At 33.2% G+C, this 24,181-nt stretch overlaps 3 protein-coding genes across 3 annotated transcripts; 2 read left to right on the top strand and 1 right to left on the bottom strand.

The window, feature by feature from the left end:
- Positions 1–413: 413 nt before the first annotated feature.
- LOTGIDRAFT_54396 (hypothetical protein) lies at positions 414–5,644 on the bottom strand (the record flags this gene model as incomplete). Its single annotated transcript, XM_009045839.1, has 9 exons — positions 414–524; positions 1,337–1,513; positions 1,921–2,042; positions 2,420–2,501; positions 3,252–3,442; positions 3,854–4,004; positions 4,574–4,653; positions 4,897–4,975; positions 5,585–5,644. Coding segments are annotated over 9 exons (1,053 nt in total), but the record flags the coding sequence as incomplete, so codon positions are not given.
- Positions 5,645–6,741: 1,097 nt separating this feature from the next.
- Positions 6,742–13,127, top strand: LOTGIDRAFT_102700 (hypothetical protein; the record flags this gene model as incomplete). The annotated part of the gene is made up of 14 exons (XM_009045838.1): positions 6,742–6,882; positions 7,270–7,316; positions 7,695–7,761; positions 7,887–7,937; positions 8,577–8,646; positions 8,992–9,098; positions 9,434–9,512; positions 9,811–9,911; positions 10,161–10,200; positions 10,433–10,507; positions 10,895–11,024; positions 11,159–11,331; positions 12,577–12,667; positions 12,953–13,127. The coding sequence occupies 14 exons, from the start codon at positions 6,742–6,744 to the stop codon at positions 13,125–13,127; spliced, it is 1,347 nt and encodes a 448-aa protein (XP_009044086.1).
- A 451-nt stretch (positions 13,128–13,578) lies between these two features.
- Positions 13,579–14,173, top strand: LOTGIDRAFT_102217 (hypothetical protein; the record flags this gene model as incomplete). The annotated part of the gene is made up of 2 exons (XM_009045837.1): positions 13,579–13,756; positions 14,010–14,173. Coding segments are annotated over 2 exons (342 nt in total), but the record flags the coding sequence as incomplete, so codon positions are not given.
- Positions 14,174–24,181: the final 10,008 nt, after the last annotated feature.

Raw genomic sequence — 24,181 nt, 5'->3', positions numbered from 1 at the left:
TTTTTTCACTGTAATGTAACATTTCTTTCAGATTTCCAGCATGCCATAATACGTGTTTTTATCAATTGAAACAAGTGACTGATTTTTTGTTGGAGGGTCACATATTTTGACAATTTCCCACCCCTCCTCTCACACCTGACCCCCCTCCCTCAAAATCTAAATAAACATGAAACAACGGGAGTTAAAAATAAATCAATGTTTGTTTTGTATCGAAACCGATATTACTTCAACATCACAAAAATAACGTGGAAATTAAAGTTCTTATTTAATACCAGCTCATTAGCAATCTTGTTAACGACCTATTTAATTAGCAGCTTGTTAACAAATTTGTCAAATTCCACTGTCACTGATATTTATATTATTTTAATACACAATAAAGTCTCGAATTCACCAAATATTTTACACTTTCACCCTTCCTCTTCGAAAGTTTGAGAGAGCAGGAAATTTGCAGCTAAATCTTCATTCTTTTCACAGGCGAAATATGCTTGGATACACATACCTTCTGGGAAACCTAAAGCTGTTAGCTGGAATAATAAAAAAAAAATCAGTTTATAGAAATAATGAGATAAAGGCAATGTAAAAACATTTGCATGCATCACGGACACTAATAGCATAGACTTACATCATTCCAACTGTGGTTCTTGCTATTCCACTAAAACTAGGCCTTTTGCGAAGTCACTATCACAAAAGCTGCTAACAATATCTTAAAGGGACTAAGGGGCCATTTTGGGAGGGTTTATGACGAGTCGTCATTTTAACATTCAAACGCGGATAATTCTGGACAAACATGGATTTGAAGGGTCGAATTTCGACAGTGAGCTGTGGCTACTATTACTGATTGACTTAGCTAAAAAATTCCTGTTTCTGAGACTAAAGTATGATTGGTCTACAAGAATGGTGTGTCCGTATCTGTCCCTTTAAGGCTTTTGTGATAGTGACGTAATAAATCACTTAGTTACAGTAGTAAAAGTGATGCTATCAGTGTCCCCAATACACAGAAACATTTTAGAAAACCTCTATACAATCACTTAAACTTTCTTCTATTCAGGCCCTTATTGAAACCAATTAGGAAATGAACATACTGTTCTATTTTGCAATGCCTGTCTTAAATTGTCGGATTATCTACCTACCCATCTACAGTCGTGTAAATATAAATTTGTAAAATGAAATGTCCTACTTTTCTGCACTATGTGGGCTGGCTAATGAAGAAAAATTTTCTAAATCTATAGCACTAAAGCTATAATGCTATGAGCACACTTGTATGTGGAGTTAAGCGCTATATATATATATTAATTATTATTATAGCAGTCCTTATTTATAAATGTTTAGCACTTACTCTGTCGATTGCCTCTTTTTCTTGGGGTGTAACCTGAATAACACCTTCCTGAGGGGTGCCACCACCCCCACCACCAGCCAATGGGTTACCTCCCCCTGCAGCCTGCTGTTCTCCACTTTCCTCTGGTAAATCAGAATTTAACATTTCTATAAAACTTTCTTGATTTTCACTAATTATCTACAAAAAGAATCAGTTATAATTATAAAATCTGTAATAAAACTAAACATGTAGATGACCTGATTCAGCACAAAACAGACAGTTGTCATTTATTATGATGATTATCAACTGATTTGAAGTGAAGACAAAACCATCAGGTCAATTTTCAGCAGTTTTAGGTGAGTTCGGCACTTTCAGGATTTATGAAATCAACGAGAAGTACAATAAAACAACTTGGAGCTGGTTTCAGAATGCCCAAAAAAAGTGCCCCAAAAAAGTAGGAGTAGACAGGTTTCAAAATGGCAGAAAGGAATAGAGTAGTAAAATTGAATGTGACATCTCTTGGAGAATTAGAACAGGCAAAACCTCAGAAGTAACCAATCGAGCACCATCTCGAAAGGATTCTGGAAATAACAAGAGTTACCTACCCTTAATAAATTGGGATTTGACTGTCCTATTTGTTGTAATAAAGTAGGTAAAAGCTGTGGATTTTCTCGAATAACTTGTCTCATTCTGTGAAACTGGGGTTGAGTTCTCAGGAAAGTTAAGTCTTGACCTGTAAAATACAAAATAAAAAATTTATTCCAATTAAGCCCAAAAATCAGCCTTTTTTTTTAAAAAGTATTTTAAGGCAGAATTTCTTCAATTGAAACATAATAAATGTTAAGTTTCATGTTTTAGATGTCTACACTTGTTGCCTGTTGTTGACAACTGATAGCTGTCATCCTCATTGTGGATTAATTTTCTTTCCTTTAAAAAATATTAAATAAAATCAAGACCTACCTCCTAACTGTTCTAAAGAGGGTGCTCCTCCAGCTGTGGGGCCGGTACTTGCTGGGGTACCAGTGGCAGCTGGGGCAGTTGTAGCAGGAGCTCCAGTCGCAGCTGCTGGGGTGGCTGTACTAGCTGGGGTACCAGTAGCTGAACCAGGGGCAGAGGCACTGGCAGCCGGAGGTGCTCCCCCCACAGCCGGAGGAGGCTCATCAGCCACCGGTATATCTGGTATACCCTACAAAACAGATGATAAACTTTAATTTTCAAAAATAACATTGATGGGCCAGCCATATAAATGAAGTGGTTTGAAGGCCATGCTTAATAAAAGAGACAGATGTGCCATTTTGGGGGAGTTGATTTGTTTCTTGAATATATATAAATAGAACTCAGAGGTACTAGAAATGTATGAAAATCGCAAAATTCCTTCCAAAATATCTGCAAGTCAAATTTATTTTCCTATTTCTATAGATTACACAGATAATTGTGTACACACATATGGATATAAAGGTTCAAATTTTTACGGTGAGCTGTCAGACTAAGGTACAATTGCTCAAAAATATGTTACACCTGTCCCTTTAAATCATGACACACCCCAATCTAAATTGTGTATACTTGTATTATAAATTTAGTATAATGCACATAACAAGTTATATGGCATTAATACAAAAGAATATTGCCAACAATGATGAGTTGACAGCTCATCTATATTGACATGTAATGCGAGTCACGAAACCTAACTTTTTGGAAACTGTTTTTTTTTAAAAACTTGACATGCTATGACAGTTTTATTAAGATTGTGATAGTAAAATTGTTAGAATACAGTGGAGATGAAACAATTCAGAATACAACAAAGAAAGGAAATTGTGATCTAATTTGAATTAGAAACATTAAAATAGAACCTGAAACATGTTGCTACTAAGAGTTAAATGCTATGCGATCTATTGCAACTTCTAATTTTAATTTGATCAATTAGAAACACACTTACATTGAAAAGATATTCTACAGCTCTATCAGGATTATTAAAACTTGCTCGCAGGGCCTGGACAACTTGTTCTCTATCAAACCCCATGCTCATTATTTCTTGTAACATATTCTCATACTCCTGTCCTGTTACTAGGGTACTCTCGGCCGACATCACCGCTGACACGTCATCTGACATGACAGTACCAGACGACACTGTAGATGGAGTCCTAGAAATACAAAAGACATTGAACTCAATATTCACCTCAGATATAATTCATTGGACAAAAATATCTATAATTCTTGAATGAACCATTACATAGACACTGTAGTTTACAGATGGAGTCCCAGACAATCAAAAATATACACAACTCTGGTCCAGACATACTTTAGCCCTTAAAATATATGCTGCACAAGCCCATAGAGCTCAGCGTCAATCACTTGTAAGAATTGAGATCTTCTTCCAACCATCAAAAATATATTGAAGAGATCTGAACTACTTTAATTCCAAAATGTTCTATAATTATCAATATGTGCAATATAAATTTCCATGTGAGTCTATAAAAAATGTATTGACTACATACCCCTGTGGGGATTCTGTAGATGGTGTGCTCTGTGTTTCCATACTAGTTGTTGATGTAGTCGTTAAAGAGGATTGTGAGGGTTGTACAGTCGGGGTAGGGGCAGCCGCTGGGGTAGTTTCCTGCACAGGCGTGGCTGCAGCCGGAGCTGGAGTGGGTGTGGCTTCTGCAGGTTTTGCAACCGGGGTAGCTTTTGGCTGAATAAATAAATACATAAAATTTAAATAATTTAAATCTTTTTGACGATCTATAAACTTATGTGAATACAAGCATTATACAAAACATAATACAACATTAAAACTATGATTTCAAACTGTAAGGCAATAGACTTCTTACTCTTGAAAGTCAACCTCTATTTCCAAAACTTACTATCCTAGAGCCTTATTCTTGACAATTATTAATCAAGATAAAATTCAGACTTAAAGAAATACAGTTATCTAAATTTAAACTAGATTTGAATTATTGATCAACCAGATGACTTAAACGGATGACTTTAATCCAGGGATTCTCGAGCAAATAAGCTTGGAATTGCTAAAGCGCCACAGACCTTAGTGAAGGCCCCCGCCTGCATCGCTCTCCCCCCATCCTTTCACATGCTCCTCAAATGGCGAGCGCCCAAGTTGGGAATCCCTGCTTTAATCCATCGCAAGTTATGTTTTTAAAATAAGACCATTAATAAAGATATTATGTGAAAGCAGCAATAGATGATCTCTTGTCAATCAAATATATAATACATACAAATTCTTAGAACACATTTCATAATTACCTTAGTGACCATAACAACTACAAAATTTTTCTCATCAATTTTATATTCTTCTATTTTCTTTTCATCATCTAATATTTTACCTGAAATTAACATCATAATCAAAATTACTGATGAGCTATGAAATGTTGTCAATGAGAGGGATTCACAAGACGTTTGTTAGCCTTAGTATGTGTAGTGTACCGACATGTAGTGGTCTCCCCCTTAGTTTTCTCTTCCATTTTTAATTTTCATCTGTTGAAACAAACACCAGGCCTCTATCAATATCAATATCCTTAGGCTACAGTTACTATTTTTAAAGATGAAAATAATAATAATAATAATACCTGCATAAATAAGTTTCTGACCAGCCACAGGAAAATCTTTTCCTTTAACATCTTCCACTTTGGCCTTTAAATCTTTCACCTAAAACACAAGACAATTCCAAATAATTAACACCTGTTTTGAGTTTTGTGACGTTCGTCATACACAGGCATCTTAAGGCACTCTATGGACTAATTTCTGGTCACTGTCATTTCACAATGTTTACAGAATTACATTTTGCCTATTATATTTGTATGAATTAAAATATTAAGCAAAAAAAGACCACTGAGAGTCTAAAATTGCCTTCGGGTTGACAAGAATGCAAGCCACTGCAAAAAATAATTATTCTTTGATTTCACAGACACAGGAATGTAATGATATCAGAAATGTGGGCAATTCACATGAGAAATATCTGGATGGTTTAATTCCAATGTAAAATTTTCTAATACATGCCATTTAATTTTGAATATTATTTGTGAAATGGGATAAAAACTTCAATATTGAGAATACTTTGGTCAGTGACCCAGTAAGTAGACTACTAATTTAAAATTAGTCTATCTAAGAAGGAAAAAAAATCACATATGTTCAGCAAAAATCTAGTTTCAAGTCTTCAGATAAGTTATCTTTAGCACAAGACACTGATTTACAGATTCACACACGTTTCGTTTTCTGAAACGCCACAAAAATATTTGAGATCATTTCTCGACTTACCGGCAATGTTGCGTCAATTTCAACTTTAAAAGTTTCTTGTTGTAAGGTTTTCAGCGTTATTATCATCTTGGGTCGTGGCTTCCAGAGGAAATATTTACCTCTTCTTTGTTATATAGAATAAAATCAAACAAAAACTTGCAAGTAATGATTCCCTTTCAGGACAGTCGCCATTTACAAAAAAAAGGCTCGCAAAAATTGTCTCGCTTGTAAAAGTGTTAGGTAGAATTTTCGTTTATACCATTTTTGAATCCATCACTATTTCATTGATTTGCAAATATATAAATATTCCTTAATTTTCATTAAAAATATTTTTGATACTTATTTATATGCACCAGAAATCAAGAAAATACTTTACTCCATAGCTGAAATTGTACTTCCGGGTCATAGGTTACAGGGATTTCCTTCATTCTTGGGAAAGCCCTTGGAGTGAATAAGCGTGTGTATATTTGGAAACTTGCATAAACATTCTAATTTAGACCTTCGTGAATGTTCCTTTGTTCCCATCTTTCATCAGATTCGTTTTTAGAACAAAGCCAAATACACTGATACATAAAACAGAGACTAATGGGCAAAATTTTGAATAGGGCTGTGTCTGGACCAAGAAGGAGAACCCCCCACTCCCACCTCATCCCTATGCCCTTAAATTACCCCATCACGTTAACACCTCACCCCTTTCCTGCCACATACACTAGGCACCAGATCAGATGTCTTGTCAGCTATATCTTTTTAAGGTCCTCTTAGTTAGAAGTACAAATCACTCATAAATGATCCTTATTTTAGCTGCAGTGGCTCATTGAGTTAGACACTTGCTCGCTAACCTCAAGGTCCAGGGTTCAATCTCGGCATAGGTTGAAATATTCTCGGATTTTTCAACCCGGTTTCCCCCTGTCGGTGATAGAGACAAAAAGTGTCTAGTTGTTCAAATGATACACTAAACCAAGGCCCCGTGTGCAATTATATATAGGATAGGCTGTGCATGTTAAAGATCAGTTGGAAAAGAGCAGGCTAATGCCACTGTTCTGGCAAAATTTCCCTATATGTACCCTGCATGAAAATGGTGCAGAAAAGTAAGATGTAAATCTCCATTTTATTTCATTTCATTTTATTTTAGATATCTATCGGAAATTCAAGAAATTGTAGTTGAACATTAAGGAAAAATGTCTGAAGAGGAACCCTCTGCAGCCCCAACGCCAAAAGATGGTCAATGTTCATTTTATTTGAAGAAGAAAAATCGTTTCTGTCGATTTCGGCCTAATAAAGATCAGAAATACTGTGCTGAACATTCTATCACTATGGGGGTAAGATCTTAAAAGTTGTAATGTTTGAGGAGATTAAATGGTATGGTCTCTTACCATAGGCATCCTTTTTTTACCCTAGCTAAGGAAATTTTTTCCCAAGATGTTACTTTAATCTTAGCCATGATTATAACTTTCTAATATTTCTAAACTATTGCACCTTATTTTCACATGAGTCTTTACTTTGTGACCTAGGCCAGTGCTTTTATGAGACTACGTTCTCATCACCTTCTAACACAATCATCTTTGTGCAAATCATTCTAAAACCTTAACTAACAGTAGGTCTACTATTTTCAAGCTGATGATCCAATTCACAGGAAATAACAAGTGAGAAGACAAATCAAGGCTCTATCTATGTGAATTTTTCATTCTATTTATGTTTTGTTTCAGGTAGAATTAGAAAGAAAAAGAGTTGTCTGTCCTTTAAATCCATTACAGTAAGTCTTAATCAAAATGACTTTAATGAAGAGAATCTTTTTATTATTTGCTACATTTCAAAATAAAATTATTCAAATATTGAGTTAACATAAATGAAAATTTGTCAAGAGCGCAAGACAGGTTGGTTGGTAGATGACAAGTTAACGTTCGCTTCCATTGGATGCTGATATCGCTGAGCTCAAGACTAAAAATTTCTGATATTTATAGCTTTTTTCAAAATGAAATCAGATGTGTAGTTCATCTACAATTAGGTTGAATTTTAATTCTATAAAGTGATATGTACAGCTGAATATAAGCTCTATTATTTAATTAGATGACTATATTTCCTTTTGAGGAATGCCAAGAGAAGTGAAAATAATGAGCTTTTATTTTTTCAGTACCTGCTATGAGGATATGTTGAGGAAACATATTAAGAAATGTAACAACAGAAAAAAACCAGAAGAGGTTGGTATTTTTTTGTTCAAGAAGATAAAAACTATTGTTAACCTTCTGAAATTCAAGATAGCACACTATGCATGTAAAATTAATTTTATATGCAGAAACTTCACATATTTAAATTATTATTATAGGTGCACTATGTTGAAGGTATCAACTCCGGTAGTGATGTTGAAGAGAAAAAGGTGAAGTAATTATATTTTTTACATCTGTGCTATATCTACAATTTTCCTTGCCCAATGTTTAATGCATTGTCCGTTATACTAACCTGGACTGGTTATATTTTTGGTCTCTTTGGTACTTTGGCCAAGACTTAATTTTTCGCGTTGGCTCTTCTCTTTAAGCCCCTGTTTCCCCCTGTCAGTGATGCAGGTAAGCGGGACTGACATAGAAAAAGCATTTAGACATTCGAATGGGACAATAAACGGAGACCCTGTGTGCTACAGGCTGTGCATGTTCGACAGTTGAAAATTGAAAAAGAGCGGGCTAATGCCGCTGTTCTGGCAAAATTTCCATCATTGCATCCTGCATGGCGTTGCCTGTCTTCATTAGTCATTATGGTGCAGAAATATAGGACGTAAAACTCCATTCATTTCATTTTCTCCTCTTTAAGCTTAAAAATTTTTTTGTCTTCTTCCCCATATTCAAACAATTTCTATGACTTAGGCACAGACTTGGGTATTTTTGATAGTTCTCTCAAAACACAAATTAAGGCTCTTTTGATCTTTTCATTTTAAATTTACATTTGTGACTTTAGTCTAGTTGTGGATAATTTAGAAAGAACAGTTTGAATTATTATTAGGATAATGGGCCATCTATTTCAGGTTTCTTTTAACTCTATAGATACTGCAGACCTACGTTGTCTCATAGAAAAAATAAACAAACTTTATGATGGTGAGTTCCTCCCTGTGTTCATCATCTCTCTTTTACATTATAGCTTTCAGAAAACCTATTGATATGACTTGCACTATTTTCTGACTGTTTCTATAACTTGTTCAGTACTAATTTATGTTTATCTTGGCAAGGCATTGAAAGCATGTCACAGATTTTGAGGCCTATGGTTTTCAAATTCATGAATAAAAATAAATTCATTTCCAAATATGGTCAAAAGCCCACTTGCTTTATAAAATGTGTTTAGACCATTGATAGTTCTCTGAAGATTGCACAGTTTGAAACTCTTGAGGAAGAACATGTTTCAGGTTCTGTTGTAATATTTCTATATTTTGTGTATATTGCTAGAGTATATTGGAACTATAGAAGAAGATATCTTAACACATGATTGTTTAAAAGAAGAATTAGAAAATAGTTCGTATGGAACGGCAGCCATGAGACATCGGAAACAACAGGTAAGAGTAAGGCTTATTAATGAGGATAGAGGGCTTATTCATAGCCACCAGACGTTCACTCTGACCACCGACTGAGCTTAGTATTCCTTGACCACCATTTGTTTGACATAACCAATCAAATGATATCATGTAAAGTTTCCAACTGTCCCCATTATACAGAGATGTAAGACTTTCGGAAAATGAAGTGGGCTTCTGATTCATTTATTTTCTGCATGAAGCTTCCAAAAGTTACGGAAATTAATTCAATGATCACTTACATCTCAGTTATATCTTCTCTATATATGCCTATTTCCATGTATCTTACTGATAATATTATCGTGTTATATTTATTTCAGGCGTCACTAGTAGGTCATATGAATAAATTAGGTTTACTTCAAGATAATACCAGGTTTATTGAGATGGGAGCTGGTAAAGGTATGCAATTGTTAATTTGTTGTGTAGCAAAGATATATATGTGCATCAAGGATTTTGAGAAATAAAGCAATCTGATTGGTTGATACAACTGAATTAAAAATCGGTTATAATGACTGACCAATCAGTTGAATTGAAGACCTGGTTCAATGCAGCAGAAATTATGACAAAAACTTTTGTTGATTTTTTGGGGAAATGGGTCTGGGGTTTAGTTATATGAATGAAAAAAATCCTGAAAATCTTAAAGGATTCCAAAGATAAACATGTTGTTGGCTTTAATTTGCTGTAATGTCTGTCCTAGGTCAACTATCACACTGGGTAGAGAGGGCGGTACAAGATAAAAATAATATAAGTTTTTTACTGGTAGATAGAGGAAGTGCTAGATATAAGGTAACATTATTTGTTTTTGATGATAAATATATAAAAAATGTCCTGAACTAAATCTTGACTAAGTTCATTAAACAAGAATTAATCCCTTTTACTGGTGTGAATGGTAATACCAAAAGTGACTTAACATTAAAACAGTAGTTGAACACTGCTAGAAAGGATACTTACTGTTTTTATGAAGCTGTCTATTACTTCTCTTGTAATAAATTTAGATTTCTATTACAGTTTGATTGTTATCATAATAAAAGTGACAGTGGTCCAGAGTTTGAGAGGCTGAAAATAGATATAGAACATCTGGATCTAGGTAAGCATTGAAACTAATTTTCACTCAAATCACAAAATCAAATAGCAAAGAAAGACAATGTTGAAGGACTTTTCCAGTTTCATATAAAAATAAGGAGCAAGATGGCCTGAACAGCAGGTGATAAGGTGACCCAATATTACTCATACTCGCAGAAATAACATTATTGAAATGTCTAGCTGTTGTGTGGCCTATAACCCTAACCTGCTGTATATTGATAATATTCTAATTATAGATAAAGTAGCTAGTATCAAAAACAGTCAAAAAGAAAATGTGGCCATTGGTAAACATCTTTGCGGGGCAGCAACAGGTTGGTTATTTTAAAAGCAGAGAGAAGAATTTACTCTTAGGACCCCTTGATCTGGTGTGTGCAGAGGCCACCAATAAATTTTCTATCTTAACGATTGGTTATTTAACAACACGATTCACATTTCATGCCAGCCATAACGTGATGTCGTAATCTCGTATATTCATGATGTCGAAAAAATCTAGGTCGAAAATGCGTTCAAAAGTCATTCTTATTGATCCTGTGTATACAAAATCGAAACATTATTATTTCTGAAAGGGTTTTTTACAATAAAATTTGGATTTCATCATAAACCTGACTATTCCTTTAAGTACCCCTTTTAATGAGAATGCCAAATTATTCAATTGAAAAAGAAAAATTGTTAGATATTGTAATCTCTGTATTTTGTAGATTTAGCTTTAAGATGTCTGTTAAGTCACAATGGTCAGAACAGACACACTTGTCCCGAGAGTCACAACAGTGAATTTCCAAATAAAAAACTAAAAACAAATAATGGAGGTTCTATAGCTCAAACAGAAAGGTGTGTATTTTTTTTCTATCAGACAATTTTTAACATTTCTGAACATCACAAATAGTTGCAAAATTTCCTTCATTAAACACTGCATGTGGTCTTTAGCCAAACAAAGGTCAATTTCTCAATTAATTTTCCAGTAGAAGAAGTATAAAAGGAGTGGTTATAGCGCTATGTTGTCATCATAGATGTACATGGAAATCATATGTTGGTAAAGAGTTTATACGTTCAGTAAATCTTACTAGTACAGATTTTAATATTATGTCCAGTATGAGTAGCTGGGCAACCTGTACATGGAAAGGCTGGAAAGCTCAAGGTGGGTCAAAGATAACCCTTTCAACGCTAGCAGCTACCAGCCACACACTAATGCAATATATATCCGAGCAGCTGGTATACGGGCCGTTACCAAGTGACGTCATACAATGTTAACGTCATACGTTTTTATTTTTATTACTTGGGGTTCAGGGTATATGACATTATATTTCATTTACACTCAGGGTTCAAAGGGTTTATGGTTGAATTCATGTTTTCAGTGTTAAGCTTTAGAAAACTTTTCTCAGTATTTGTATTGAAAGAAGGAATTACAAATTATTTAGTGACTTTCAGTTTGCCGTTACATCAATTATATATATGAGGTTTTTTGAGCTCCAATCTATATCCTATAATATTTTCACTAAGAGGGAAACCGAGTACTAGGGTAATGTAAATTTATATATGTCACTGCTCAAACTAATTAGTGGAAACAGGACAAGGCATGCTGATTACCCTAGGACACCTGGGCTCCCATTCTCTAAACGATCTTAGTGCTAGGATGTCCTAGAATCAATGTTAGAAGATAAGAACCTAGGATATCCTAGCGCTAAGATCGTTCGAGAATATGTGGCCTGAATATCTAGTGTCCAATTGACTTCAAAGGGTTTATGGTTGAATTCATGTTTTCAGTGTTAAGCTTTAGAAAACTTTTCTCAGTATTTGTATTGAAAGAAGGAATTACAAATTATTTAGTGACTTTCAGTTTGCCGTTACATCAATTATATATATGAGGTTTTTTGAGCTCCAATCTATATCCTATAATATTTTCACTAAGAGGGAAACCGAGTACTAGGGTAATGTAAATTTATATATGTCACTGCTCAAACTAATTAGTGGAAACAGGACAAGGCATGCTGATTACCCTAGGACACCTGGGCTCCCATTCTCTAAACGATCAATTATATATATGAGGTTTTTTGAGCTCCAATCTATATCCTATAATATTTTCACTAAGAGGGAAACCGAGTACTAGGGTAATGTAAATTTATATATGTCACTGCTCAAACTAATTAGTGGAAACAGGACAAGGCATGCTGATTACCCTAGGACACCTGGGCTCCCATTCTCTAAACGATCTTAGTGCTAGGATGTCCTAGAATCAATGTTAGAAGATAAGAACCTAGGATATCCTAGCGCTAAGATCGTTCGAGAATATGTGGCCTGAATATCTAGTGTCCAATTGACTTCACCATTAACATAGCCCATGCTTATTGTAATTTTATCTGTTATTATTTAGAACGAGTTAAAGCTGACAAAACAGACAATAAACAAGAAGAAGAGAATAAAAATATTGAAAACATTGATGATGAACATGAAAATAATCCACAAGAAGATTATAGGTATAATTTTTCAGAAATATTAAAACAGAACCTGAAACATGTTGTTACTCAGAGTTTTACACTGTGTGATCTTCAGACAACTGTATTGGGCTCTATTTTAACAGTGAAAATACTTTGATAGGATATAAATTTTATTTGTTTTGATTTTGTAAATATGATTGTACAAGTGCGTCAATTCAGTTGAATTTTTCTGGATGGAAATGTGTTTTGTTAAATTGCAAAATCACTCAACCTTATATTCTACAAGACATTCTAAAAGAAATGACATACATGCTGTATTTTCAGAGGTGCTATAAAACTAGAGGCCAGTGAAAGAGAAGAAATAGGTAGAAGATGTAAGAGATTGATAGATTATGGTAGACTAAAGTTTTTACAGAACAACAGCTTTACTGTCACTTTAAAATCTTATATTGACTTTTATTTAACACCAGAAAATATTGTTCTGTTAGCTCATAGATAGCAAATACTGGCTCAAAGATAGCAAATTGTCTCAAAGATAGCAAATACTGGCTCATAGATAGCAAATACTGGCTTAAAGGTAGCAAATACTGGCTCATAGATAGCAAATACTAGTTTTTATCTGTTAAGAGTCTAATGCAAACTGAACTGAATGTATATTGACTGAAACTGTTTAAATAGAAATATTTAATCAATTAAAAATTAAATTTTAAAATGAGTTACCTGTCTTTTGTGTTTTATTGGCTCATAGATAGCAAATACTGACTCATAGATAGCAAATACTGGCTCAAAGATAGCAAATACTGACTCATAGATAGCAAATACTGGCTCAAAGATAGCAAATACAGGCTCATAAACAGCAAATTCTGTCTCATAGATAGCAAATACTGGCTCAAAGATAGCAAATACTGGCTCAAAGATAGCAAATACTGGCTCGAATATAGAAAATATACTGGCTCAAAGGTAGCAAATACTGGCTCATAAATAGCAAATTCTGGCTCATAGATAGCAAATACTGGCTTATAAATAGCAGATACTGGCTCTTAGATAGCAAATACTGGCTCATAAACAGCAAATTCTGGCTCATAGATAGCAAATACTGGCTTATAAATAGCAGATACTGGCTCATAGGTAGCAAATACTGGCTCAAAGATAGCAAATACTGACTCGAATATAGAAAATATACTGGCTCAAGGTAGCAAATACTGGCTCATAAACAGCAAATTCTGGCTCATAGATGGCAAATACTGGCTTATAAATAGCAGATACTGGCTCATAGATAGCAAATACTGACGCGAATATAGCAAATACTGGCTCATAAACAGCAAATACTGGCTCATAGGTAGCAAATATTGGCTCATAGAAAGCAAATACTGGCTCATAGATAGCAAATACTGGCTCATAGGTAGCAGATACTGGCTCATAGATAGCAAATACTGGCTCATAGATAGCAAATACTGGCTCAAAGATAGCAAATACTGGCTCATAGATAGCAAATTCTGGCTTGAATATGAAATCCCAATGAAAATCCAAGATGTAAATTTATGAAATGTTTTATACAATATTTACAGTAATGGCAATAACAAAAACAAGATAGAGTCTGAAGTTTTTGGCATGGACATTTTTTTTTTATCTCTGGACAAACTCAACAAATGATGGGGTGGAACAATAGGTGAGAGGAGGGTCATACTACAGCTCAGGATCCTGTTACTCAAAAAAAATCTTATAATTTGAATTATGTGGACTTCTAACACTGAGAAATTCCATTCTATTGACAAGATTGATCGTAAATATTTTGAAGACCAGGGCCAAGGGAAATTAAATCCTATGATTGTTGTCTGTCAGACGCCATAGGTTTAAATCCCCTTCAAGGTAAGAAAAATTCTGATGCAACCACCAGTGCTTTTGAAAGTCAGCCCCAAGACGCGATTTAACTAAGCTTAAGAATTCCAACCTGTCATTTCTGCTATTCAAAAAGTTTTTAAAGACCTTGGCCCACTATAGCACTTTCACTCTATCAAGCTGTGAGTATAGCTCTATGAAAGTCTAACTGAAGGCTCCATTGTATCAGACGTCATTGCCGGTAGATAAATGTATTACTGAATTTGCCAAACATGTCTGGCTTAACTGTTAAAATGTCCAGTTGATTTCACTTTTATACCATCACTTGTTAGAGAATGTCCAGAGTTTTAACAATAATCAAACAACAAAATGGCACAAATGAAAAACAATTGATAATATTAGAGAAACCTTGATTATAGAGGAAAACCAAAGCTATTGGTGGGGTAGAAAGCAACATCTAAAGCTCTGATTGCAAACCTTGAATTCTCTGTAGACCCCTTTTGTACATTTAGAAGCATCTGGTACCCTTTTATCACCAAAGGCAAATTAAAGTCACAAAAGTCGAGAAAGGTAGTAATTTTTCTGCTTATTCAACATCCTTTTTCACAAAGAGACCTCTGGGGTACCCCCAGTAATGTTTGCTGGTTCTCAACCATTGTACGTGCAAAAACATATTCCTATCCTAAACAATATTTGAATGTTTACAATGATTTCTTGGTTCATCAAACCATGTAATGCTCGTCCTATTAAGTCTTCTTGACAAATTAAGGCAATCTAATATACATAAAAATATTTTCCTTCATTTATATTCTTCAGATTATTTTTCTTTAATGGCTACTGTTATAATTCAGACTGACAAATCTGAATCTAGCCATTTCTTGAATAATGTACTGATGGGTTGTCTTTATGTTTATTTTATGGGTAGTTTTTCTGGCCCATTTAGTTTTAAAATATTTTCACTCTGTTAAAAGCCAAATTGCGCAAAAATTTTGGTATCTATACAAAGCTGAACCATTAATGAGTCCATCAAGACATTGCCAGGTATTCTACAATGTCGTAGTGTCCCAAAAATATTACACTAGAAATAATTCAACAGAATTTCAATCTGCATTTGAATCAGAGTTAACTGAAGGGTAAAATGGGATGATTCTACAAATGATGAATGAATAAAAAAACTAAAAACCTTCCCAACAATTAAAAACAAAAATAAAAACCTGTAAATCCACATGATGTTTAAAATAATTGTAAGAAAATAAAATTGTTAACACAGCATTTGGTGGTACAGTAATTATCAAATAGGCCTATTGAGGACACTGCATAATATAAGCATGGTAGAGTTTACAATGGCCTTTATAGAATGGTCTTGTGGACAAACCAGTTGCACATATCATTTTTGAAAAGTGATACACATGGAGCCTTTAAAGCTGGTAAAGCGAATATTTAAATAGTTATGTCCTTTTGAACTTAAAATTTTTTTGTATGTTTTATGTGCTATGAACAGATAAAATTGAGTTTTATCAGCTGGTAAAAATATATTAAGATGACTACATCCTCTGGACCGTAATCATTTCTACTTTTATTTTGCATTTTCATTCTAAAAAGAGATATGCCTGGTAACTACAACTGTTGAAAGAGCATAACAGTTTCTTAAAGAGAAAAAGTCACTTGCATTTTTACTTTACCAGCTGGTAAAGCTATAGTTCAGCTATCTGTGCCACTTTTAAGAATTATAATTTGACATCCAGTTTCCAACAACTACCAAAATACAAAAGCTTACCATGGAAGAAACCTGGTACAGCAAATAGTAAGCTAACTGCATCCTTTTTACATTACATGATAAATGAGTATTTAAAAGAAGAAATACAATTTGTTTTTAAAAAGAATACTGCCCCTTAGAATGGAATTATTCCAAGTTCCAAATTTGGTCAAGAAGAGATAGACTTAACAGGTGCCATGACTAAAGAATAGAATCTCTACATAAGACAATAAGTCCATTAAACTAAGCATATTCAAAATTACTTCATTTAATGAATTATTACTTAGTTTAATGGATTAGTTGGATTATAGAAGGATTTAATCGTATAGTTTTGATCACTGATGAAAAAAGACTTTTTGATCAAGTTTAATTTTTTGGTCATCCTAAGAGGTAGTGTCTTTAAAGTGTTTAAAAATAAAACAATAAGTAGTAAGCCCTATTTCTTTAAATAAGATCTTTATCAAATAATTAATAAATTTTTACTGAAAATAAAGATTGATACCATGTATAAACTCAGACGTAAAGCTTTAACAAAATTTTAACAAAAATACCACAAAAAACAACAAATTACGAATGACAGTAAGCAGTATTTTCTATAAAAATCATTTGAATTACTCATAATTAACCCTAATAATTAGCTTCATTATCTTAAACACATTTCCCAACCATAAACCAAGAATTCATAAGAATTGAATAACATAAACTTATTTTCGGTTTTGAAATGTCCCCAATGTGCATCAATACCTTTGACTGATTAAGGGAGGTTGTAGCGAGTAATATTTGAAACTATAGATATTTAACTTCAACGCCTAAATTCCTTTATTGGAAACTTGTTGTCCTGATGAGATCTCTATATTCATAACAAATATTAACAGCATGAGATGAGCGTCTATTAAAATTTATAACTTTGGATATTTTACTTTTAAGCCTAATGCTACATTAAAAAATTAATAATATGCTGTGTGATTAAGAATTAATAACCATTTATATCTAATGTCAACAGCATAAGATGTGTGCCAGTCCACTATAATATTACTTTAGATCTACATTGGAAAGTTAGCGGGCTGTCCTGATGAGGACTTAATATCCAAAACAACTGACAGAATGAAATGCCCTCTAGTCAATTGTATACTTTATTAAAGGAATCTCAAATGAAGGCAAGACTAGTAGAAACGCAGACAAATCACAAATCAGTCATGTCTTCAATCTCATTCAAGCAATTAGCAATAAAAACTACACTGATATGAAAAATGTGAGGAAAATTTCTAGAGTTATTGCCCATGTAATAACAAAATATTGAATATTCAAAATATTGAATAACTCTTTATCAAAATCAGTTATTGGCTCTTCAAAATTTTTTATATCTCAGCTAATCTCATTCTCAATAAATTTACAGCCCATGTCTCCAACTTGACGCATAGTCATCATTATCAGAATCTGGTCCATTGTCAAGAAAAATCAATGACGTTTTTTCTTCTTCCGTGATTTTTTTCCTCCCCCTGATCCAGCGTTCCACTGGGACGAAGAAGAGTGTGATTTATGATGTTGTTGTTGTTGTTGCCATGGTGATGATGTTGCCCCACCCCCACCATCTTGAGACATGTTAGCTTTATTGAATAGTTGGTTGATGAAATCTTCTAATTCTGCTTCCCTAAAACAATAAGACATGGTTGAGTTAGATGTAAATCATAGTCAAGTCTGACCAGAACTAGTCTATTGATTTAACATTGCTTGCTCCCGTTTTTTTTCACGTTACTATATTTGTTTTGAAAATTTCAGTGAAAAACTGCGATTAAATCTGATTGTAGATTTATTAAAAAGTTTACAGCCTATTTGGATAGATCAACTCAGACTCTTACAAAACTTATTCAGTAAGAAAATGAATACCAGAAAAAAACTCAACATGAACCCCAGTGACAATTGACAAAAAAAAAATATGACAATTCACAACTGAGAGAAATATCAAGAAGCGTTTGGTACATACCTAGATTGGTTACCTTGGTTACGATGATTTCTATTTCCATCTGTTGCTATACGATATAAGACGGGGTGAGCATTAGCTTGCATATGTTTAAAAAAATCTTTCTGTAAAAAAGGAAACAGAAACAAATTGTGATCAGAGGCAAAATTTCTCACTTCTATTAGTTGTTAAAGAATCCTGCATAGTTATTAGCACACAGAGGGCCTCTTCATATCTAAATGAATAACATATCACATGCATATATGGCAGAAAAAACTGGGAATAAAATGCAAAGGTATTATCTATGCAGGGATTGAACTCTTCTAAGTTAGCAAGAAAGCATCACTAAACCACTGCAGCTTTCTGTGAAAGGGAGACCATCCATCAGGGCCGTTGATATGGCGCTATATTCCAAATAGGACCAAAAGGCAGTTCAAATTTCTAAGGATCAATATCCTCTATCAGTAGGATGACATCTATGTTTAAAAGTTGGACTGGCATCTGCTTTTAGCACTAATGCTAGAAAGTAACAAGGGAGACAATCTATGTATAATACAACTTACATGGCAGGCAACCCATTCAGTAATATCAAATACATTGCCGTCCATTATAGCATAGTAATGCCAACAAAACCCTAACATAGTCGTTTCAGCCCATACATCTCCCTGGAAGAAATCAATATATTCATGTTAAACCAAGCGCTTGAATTAGCATAGGATTAATCAATACATTTATATTAAACTCATATTAATGAGCAAAGGATTCAAGACTAAAATTTGAGTCCAGTATTGCAATTTTAGTCAAACACTATTAAAGCTAAAATATAACCAGTATTATAAAACTGTAACACTAGGGAACCTTATATGTTACACAGGCAATAAATCATCTTATTGTGATATTGTTTAGAGTGAAAACTGTATACATACAGAAGAAAAACAGGTTTCGCCATATATGATCAAAACTTTACATAGTGTGATTTTGTTGATTTGTAAAGAAAAAGGCAGGCAGATTTACTTCTGAAAAGTAACAGAGATAGCTCCAACTTGACACTCTCTACTTGTAAAGTCAGATGGCTAGATCCCTTTAAAAATAAAAAGTTTACAAACCTCTTTAGCCGAGTGGCGAATGTTACATTTTTCACAGAATCTAGCACTGTACCAGGGTCGGTTGATTGGGGTTCGTTTATGTTTTCCATTACAATTATCACAACGCATTAAATTAGACGCCTGAAAATAAAACATACATGGTTTCTCATCTGTGACCAATTTTTCTAAACTTGAAAATTGGCCGAGAGTTCTCATAACAGACCAAGGGAAGTACCAAAGGCAATGGTGCAAAGATTGCAAGCTGAAGAGTTGTCAAGAGGAACCCTCCAATATCCGCAAAATGTAAATGACAATCCTATTAATAAGTTGTAAAACTTTTTGAAATATGAGTTCCTCATTTATCTCATGACAAACCTAGGGATGTGCAAAGATAGCAAGCTTAAGAGAAGTCTAAAAGTTGGCAAATTGGAAATTTATGTACATTTCTTACCATCGTGTCCAAACCACACCCTCATTAGTAATACGACCTTGGGGCAGTGGTAATACAAGTTTAATATGGGTTGATACAATAATGTTGCCACACCTGCTAAATATCAGTCCATTCTCTTGATCTGGTGACAGAAAATCATATGAATCTTACCTCATGTATTTTTTCTTGTAATTTGGTGAGTAAGTCAGCGAATTCTTTCTGAAATATTTAAGAAAGAAAAAATACTCAAACTCAGTCAATCTGGTTTGCAATTTATAATATGAGACCCAAAGTAAAGCAATATGAAAGCCTTATAACAATTTCAGGTTCTACATTACATTCTTTGATTGGATAAAAGTAACGTCATTAGAACAGGAATTTGTAGAAAACTTGTTAGATTACAATGGAGAGGAAATTATCAGAAAAAAAGTAAGAAATGAAATTTATTTAATTTGATTGGTTACATCCTTACCATAGCAGATTCAGCATCACTTTCTTCTTTTGTTTTAGCATCAAATTGTAACCTTTTCGTCTGTAAATAAAAAAAATATAATTTTTTTAAATTCACATTTTATTTTTACAGTATCAAGGCACAAAGGATGTATCAAAATTTTCATCAAATTAAAGAGAAAGCATCAAGACATATCTACAGGTTGCAGAGGACAAATATATTGCATTATGTTTGTTCACGAATTCTTCAATAATATATAGGCCTATGGTAATAAAAATGTAACTTACTGGCTCTCCTATCATTTCAAAAGCATGTCCTAATATTTTAAATGATTCTTCAGCACCTAATTCTTTATTCTGAAAAACATAAAAACAACAACTTCAAGCAAGAGTATTATACACCATAACATTCCTTTTAAATATCATATAGATATTTCACAATATACAAAGTTAATTGGTAAAAACTTGATGTTAACTACCAATTGAAATTAATAACTTCTTTATTTCATACTAGTAGCCCAACAAATCTTACCCTATCAGTTCCTCAGACATGTTTGTCACAGGGATATCCTGTAATATTTCTTACCTTATCAGGGTGGACAAGAATGGCCTGTTTACGGTAATATTTCTTACCTTATCAGGGTGGACAAGAATGGCCTGTTTACGGTAATATTTCTTACCTTATCAGGGTGGACAAGAATGGCCTGTTTACGGTAATATTTCTTACCTTATCAGGGTGGACAAGAATGGCCTGTTTACGGTAATATTTCTTAACTTCTTCATCAGTCGCATCGGCACGTAATCCTAAAATACTGTAAACAAAACAGAATATTTTAATTAACAGTTTTGTTACATAAATCTTAGAAAGAGTTAAAGAATTAGTTTTCAGATTATATATTATGATAATGTTTAATTATTTACTAATTTCCATTTTAACAGATAACATTAGTTTTAACACTGTGACAGTGCTTTTTATCGAAAAGAAGCCAGACTTTTGAGCTTACAACCACCCTAAACTCTATATTTCTCTATGTGAACATATTGACGATGCAGTGAGTTATCTAACTAACTGATTGAAAAATTGCTAAAAACGTAAATCAAGTGAAAAACTGGAATTACTGTGAAATATAATGAAATATAGCTTTTAGTCTTGATCCAGAGTGGGAAAGATTAATAATGCCAGACAGTGTACAATAAAAATATGCATTAATTCATGAATATTCATGAAATCTTTACCTGTACGGGTCCTTCCCTTTACATGATAATAATCTTTTCATAGCCTCTTCTCCTACAAAATAATAGCAAAATACAGAAATACTAGAAATGTATGAAAATCACATAATACTTAATACTAGGAATTTCTCTTCCCATTTCTATATGTCTTTTATATATATGGAAGTTTTGCGACTTTTTAACTTCCAAATGCTGATAATCCTTGACATACATGGATTTGAAGGCTCAAATTTTGACGGTGAACTGTGAACACTGTTACTTATTAGCTTAGACTACGGTATGAAAAAAGCTTTGAATAATTTTAAAAGTATTATTACCTGTGGTGGGTAAAATGATATTTTCTTCTAAACCAATTTTACGTTTCACATTGTCAGCTCCTGTTTGTTTATATGTAAACTTATTAGAGAAGAATTTAAGGCTGCACCAATTCCATACTTTAACCCCTACTACACCTATTATATGAACACACCAAAATACTCTGAAATACATAAATGACGGGGAAGGAGTTAATAAAGGCTTGCAATGATGAATTGCAAAAAGCTTGCTTGAAAAATCTGGCTCTACTTGTTCATTGGATGCGATATCTACACAGTTTTGCCAGACTCAAAAAGTCACTTTTTATGGGAGCAAAATTCAGGACAATGTGAGACATTGCTACACAGCTGAACCATGAATGATTCCATCAAGACATTGCCAGATATTCTACAATGTCTCTTAGGGATTTGATCCCTGGTACTCAACCTGGGATGTTTTCACCCCCTGGGGTGTGGCACTGGGATGTCGGGGTGTGAACTACTGTTGTGTAGGAGAAGTTTTTTTCGGGGTAGTGAGGGGGGGATATCATATGGTTCCAAAGAAAACAGCAACAGCCTTCCCACTGAGCATCGTATTGTGGCCGCGTGATTATATATCCCTTATGATTAGTTTGAATAGAAATTATAAAATTTACAATGTTTTGAATGTCCATTGTTTTGGGGGGGTGTGAGGGCTTCAAATGATTACTCCAGGGGTGTGAAGGCTGAAAAAGGTTGGGAACTACTGTTGTATATACTTACATATACATGAAGACACCAAATATATAAACTAAAACTGTCACTAATAATGATAAAATATATTTTACTCCATTTTTAAATTTCTCTGCTATATTGTTTACATATTCATCTGGAATTAGACAAAACAATTACAAAACATAATTATTGGAATATTCTTGAAAAAATATCGTTTCTTAAACCATGTGTAAGCTTATATCCAAAAAATATATAGATCTATATCGTATAATCTCTATTTAAAGGAACAGGTGTGCTATTTTGGGAAGTTGATTTTAGTCATGAATACATGCATATATATGATCTAGAATTGAATAATTTAGACTGTATTTATTAATTGAAAGTTGTTATTGTATATCATATAATTATGGTTATTAAACTGAAGTAATTAATTGCATAATGACTCATTGAATAGATATTAATTGCTTAAAAATCCACTTCACCTATAAAATAACCTTTTTTATAGTTTTATGTCCTACATTTTGGGGAATTTAGACAGGTCACACCAGGCTGGGATGTCTTAAAATGACCTTGGTCAGCAAGTCCACTATTCCATAATTAAAGATGGGTTTCCTTATTTTTTAGTGTCAATGTAAGCAAACCATTTGATTAATTGGCGTTTCTAATGAATTATCACGTATTCTTGATCATATCATTATGTTCTTATTGCATATAATTAAGAGTTTTAACCAATAAGAAATGTCCATGTCTGTACAGTCTGGACAAAAAAAAAAGGGCTTTTTGACCTTTCTTGATCGGCCACTCATTGGAATTCTGCTGGTAATTCTCTTCTAATTTAGACCATTATGAATTATGTGAGACAAACTGGTATTTTTCCAAGTCATTAGAACACCTTTACTTTCTATTCATATAAGTATTAGCATTTTCATTTTCTTAAATGAAAATAATTCAATTGATATAAATAACAATGAAATATGTCAGTATTGAAAACCCATGAAAACAAACATTTAAATCACTAGATTTTACCAATACCTTCAATTGAATAGCAACCTAAAACACATCTCTGTATTCTATTTTGATCTAATGGAATGCTTACCCTGCCTAATCAGTATTTTATATCTTTTTTTCCTCCTGGGTATGGTATATTTGTGATAATTTCTCTTCTTCATTGATAATTCAATAAGCACATATAGAAACAACACCTTGATTTTTACTAAGTGATGTTTGAAGTTGTATGCCTTATAATGGCATGAATGACATGATCATAAGAATTACAAATAGGCCTAGTCTTATATTATTTTTAGAATTAACGTTTACATTTCTAGGAATTTATAAAAGTACTTTCTTTTCTTCAATAAAAAAATTAATATTGGAAATTCAATCTTACATCATATCAATAAATAGTAACATCTTGCCACTTTTATTTTTTTTGTGATCATATGTTTATATGTTTCTTATGAATAAATAATTGTATTTAGCCTTAACACGCCCTTTTGCATTCATTTGGTCTTTAATTCTTACGTCAAATTACGTCTGGGTATGCATGATCTTATCTTGATGAGCATCGATTTTGTATGGACAAATTTTTGTTCCCTTTTGTAATCAAGATATTATTATTATTATCATCATTATTATAATTCAAATATGAATTAAAATCATACAATTTTTTTACTCATATTGACTGCAAAAAATACAACTTGAGACAAAATTTATCGCTTCATAATTCTAAATCTTCAATGATAACAGCAATCTGGCACTGTACGAAAAATTGAATAAAAACCAAAGAAACTTAC

This window comes from Lottia gigantea (genome assembly GCF_000327385.1).
Source record: "Lottia gigantea unplaced genomic scaffold LOTGIsca_1, whole genome shotgun sequence".
NCBI lineage: Eukaryota > Metazoa > Mollusca > Gastropoda > Lottiidae > Lottia > Lottia gigantea.
This window is presented reverse-complemented; position numbering and strand designations above follow the sequence as displayed.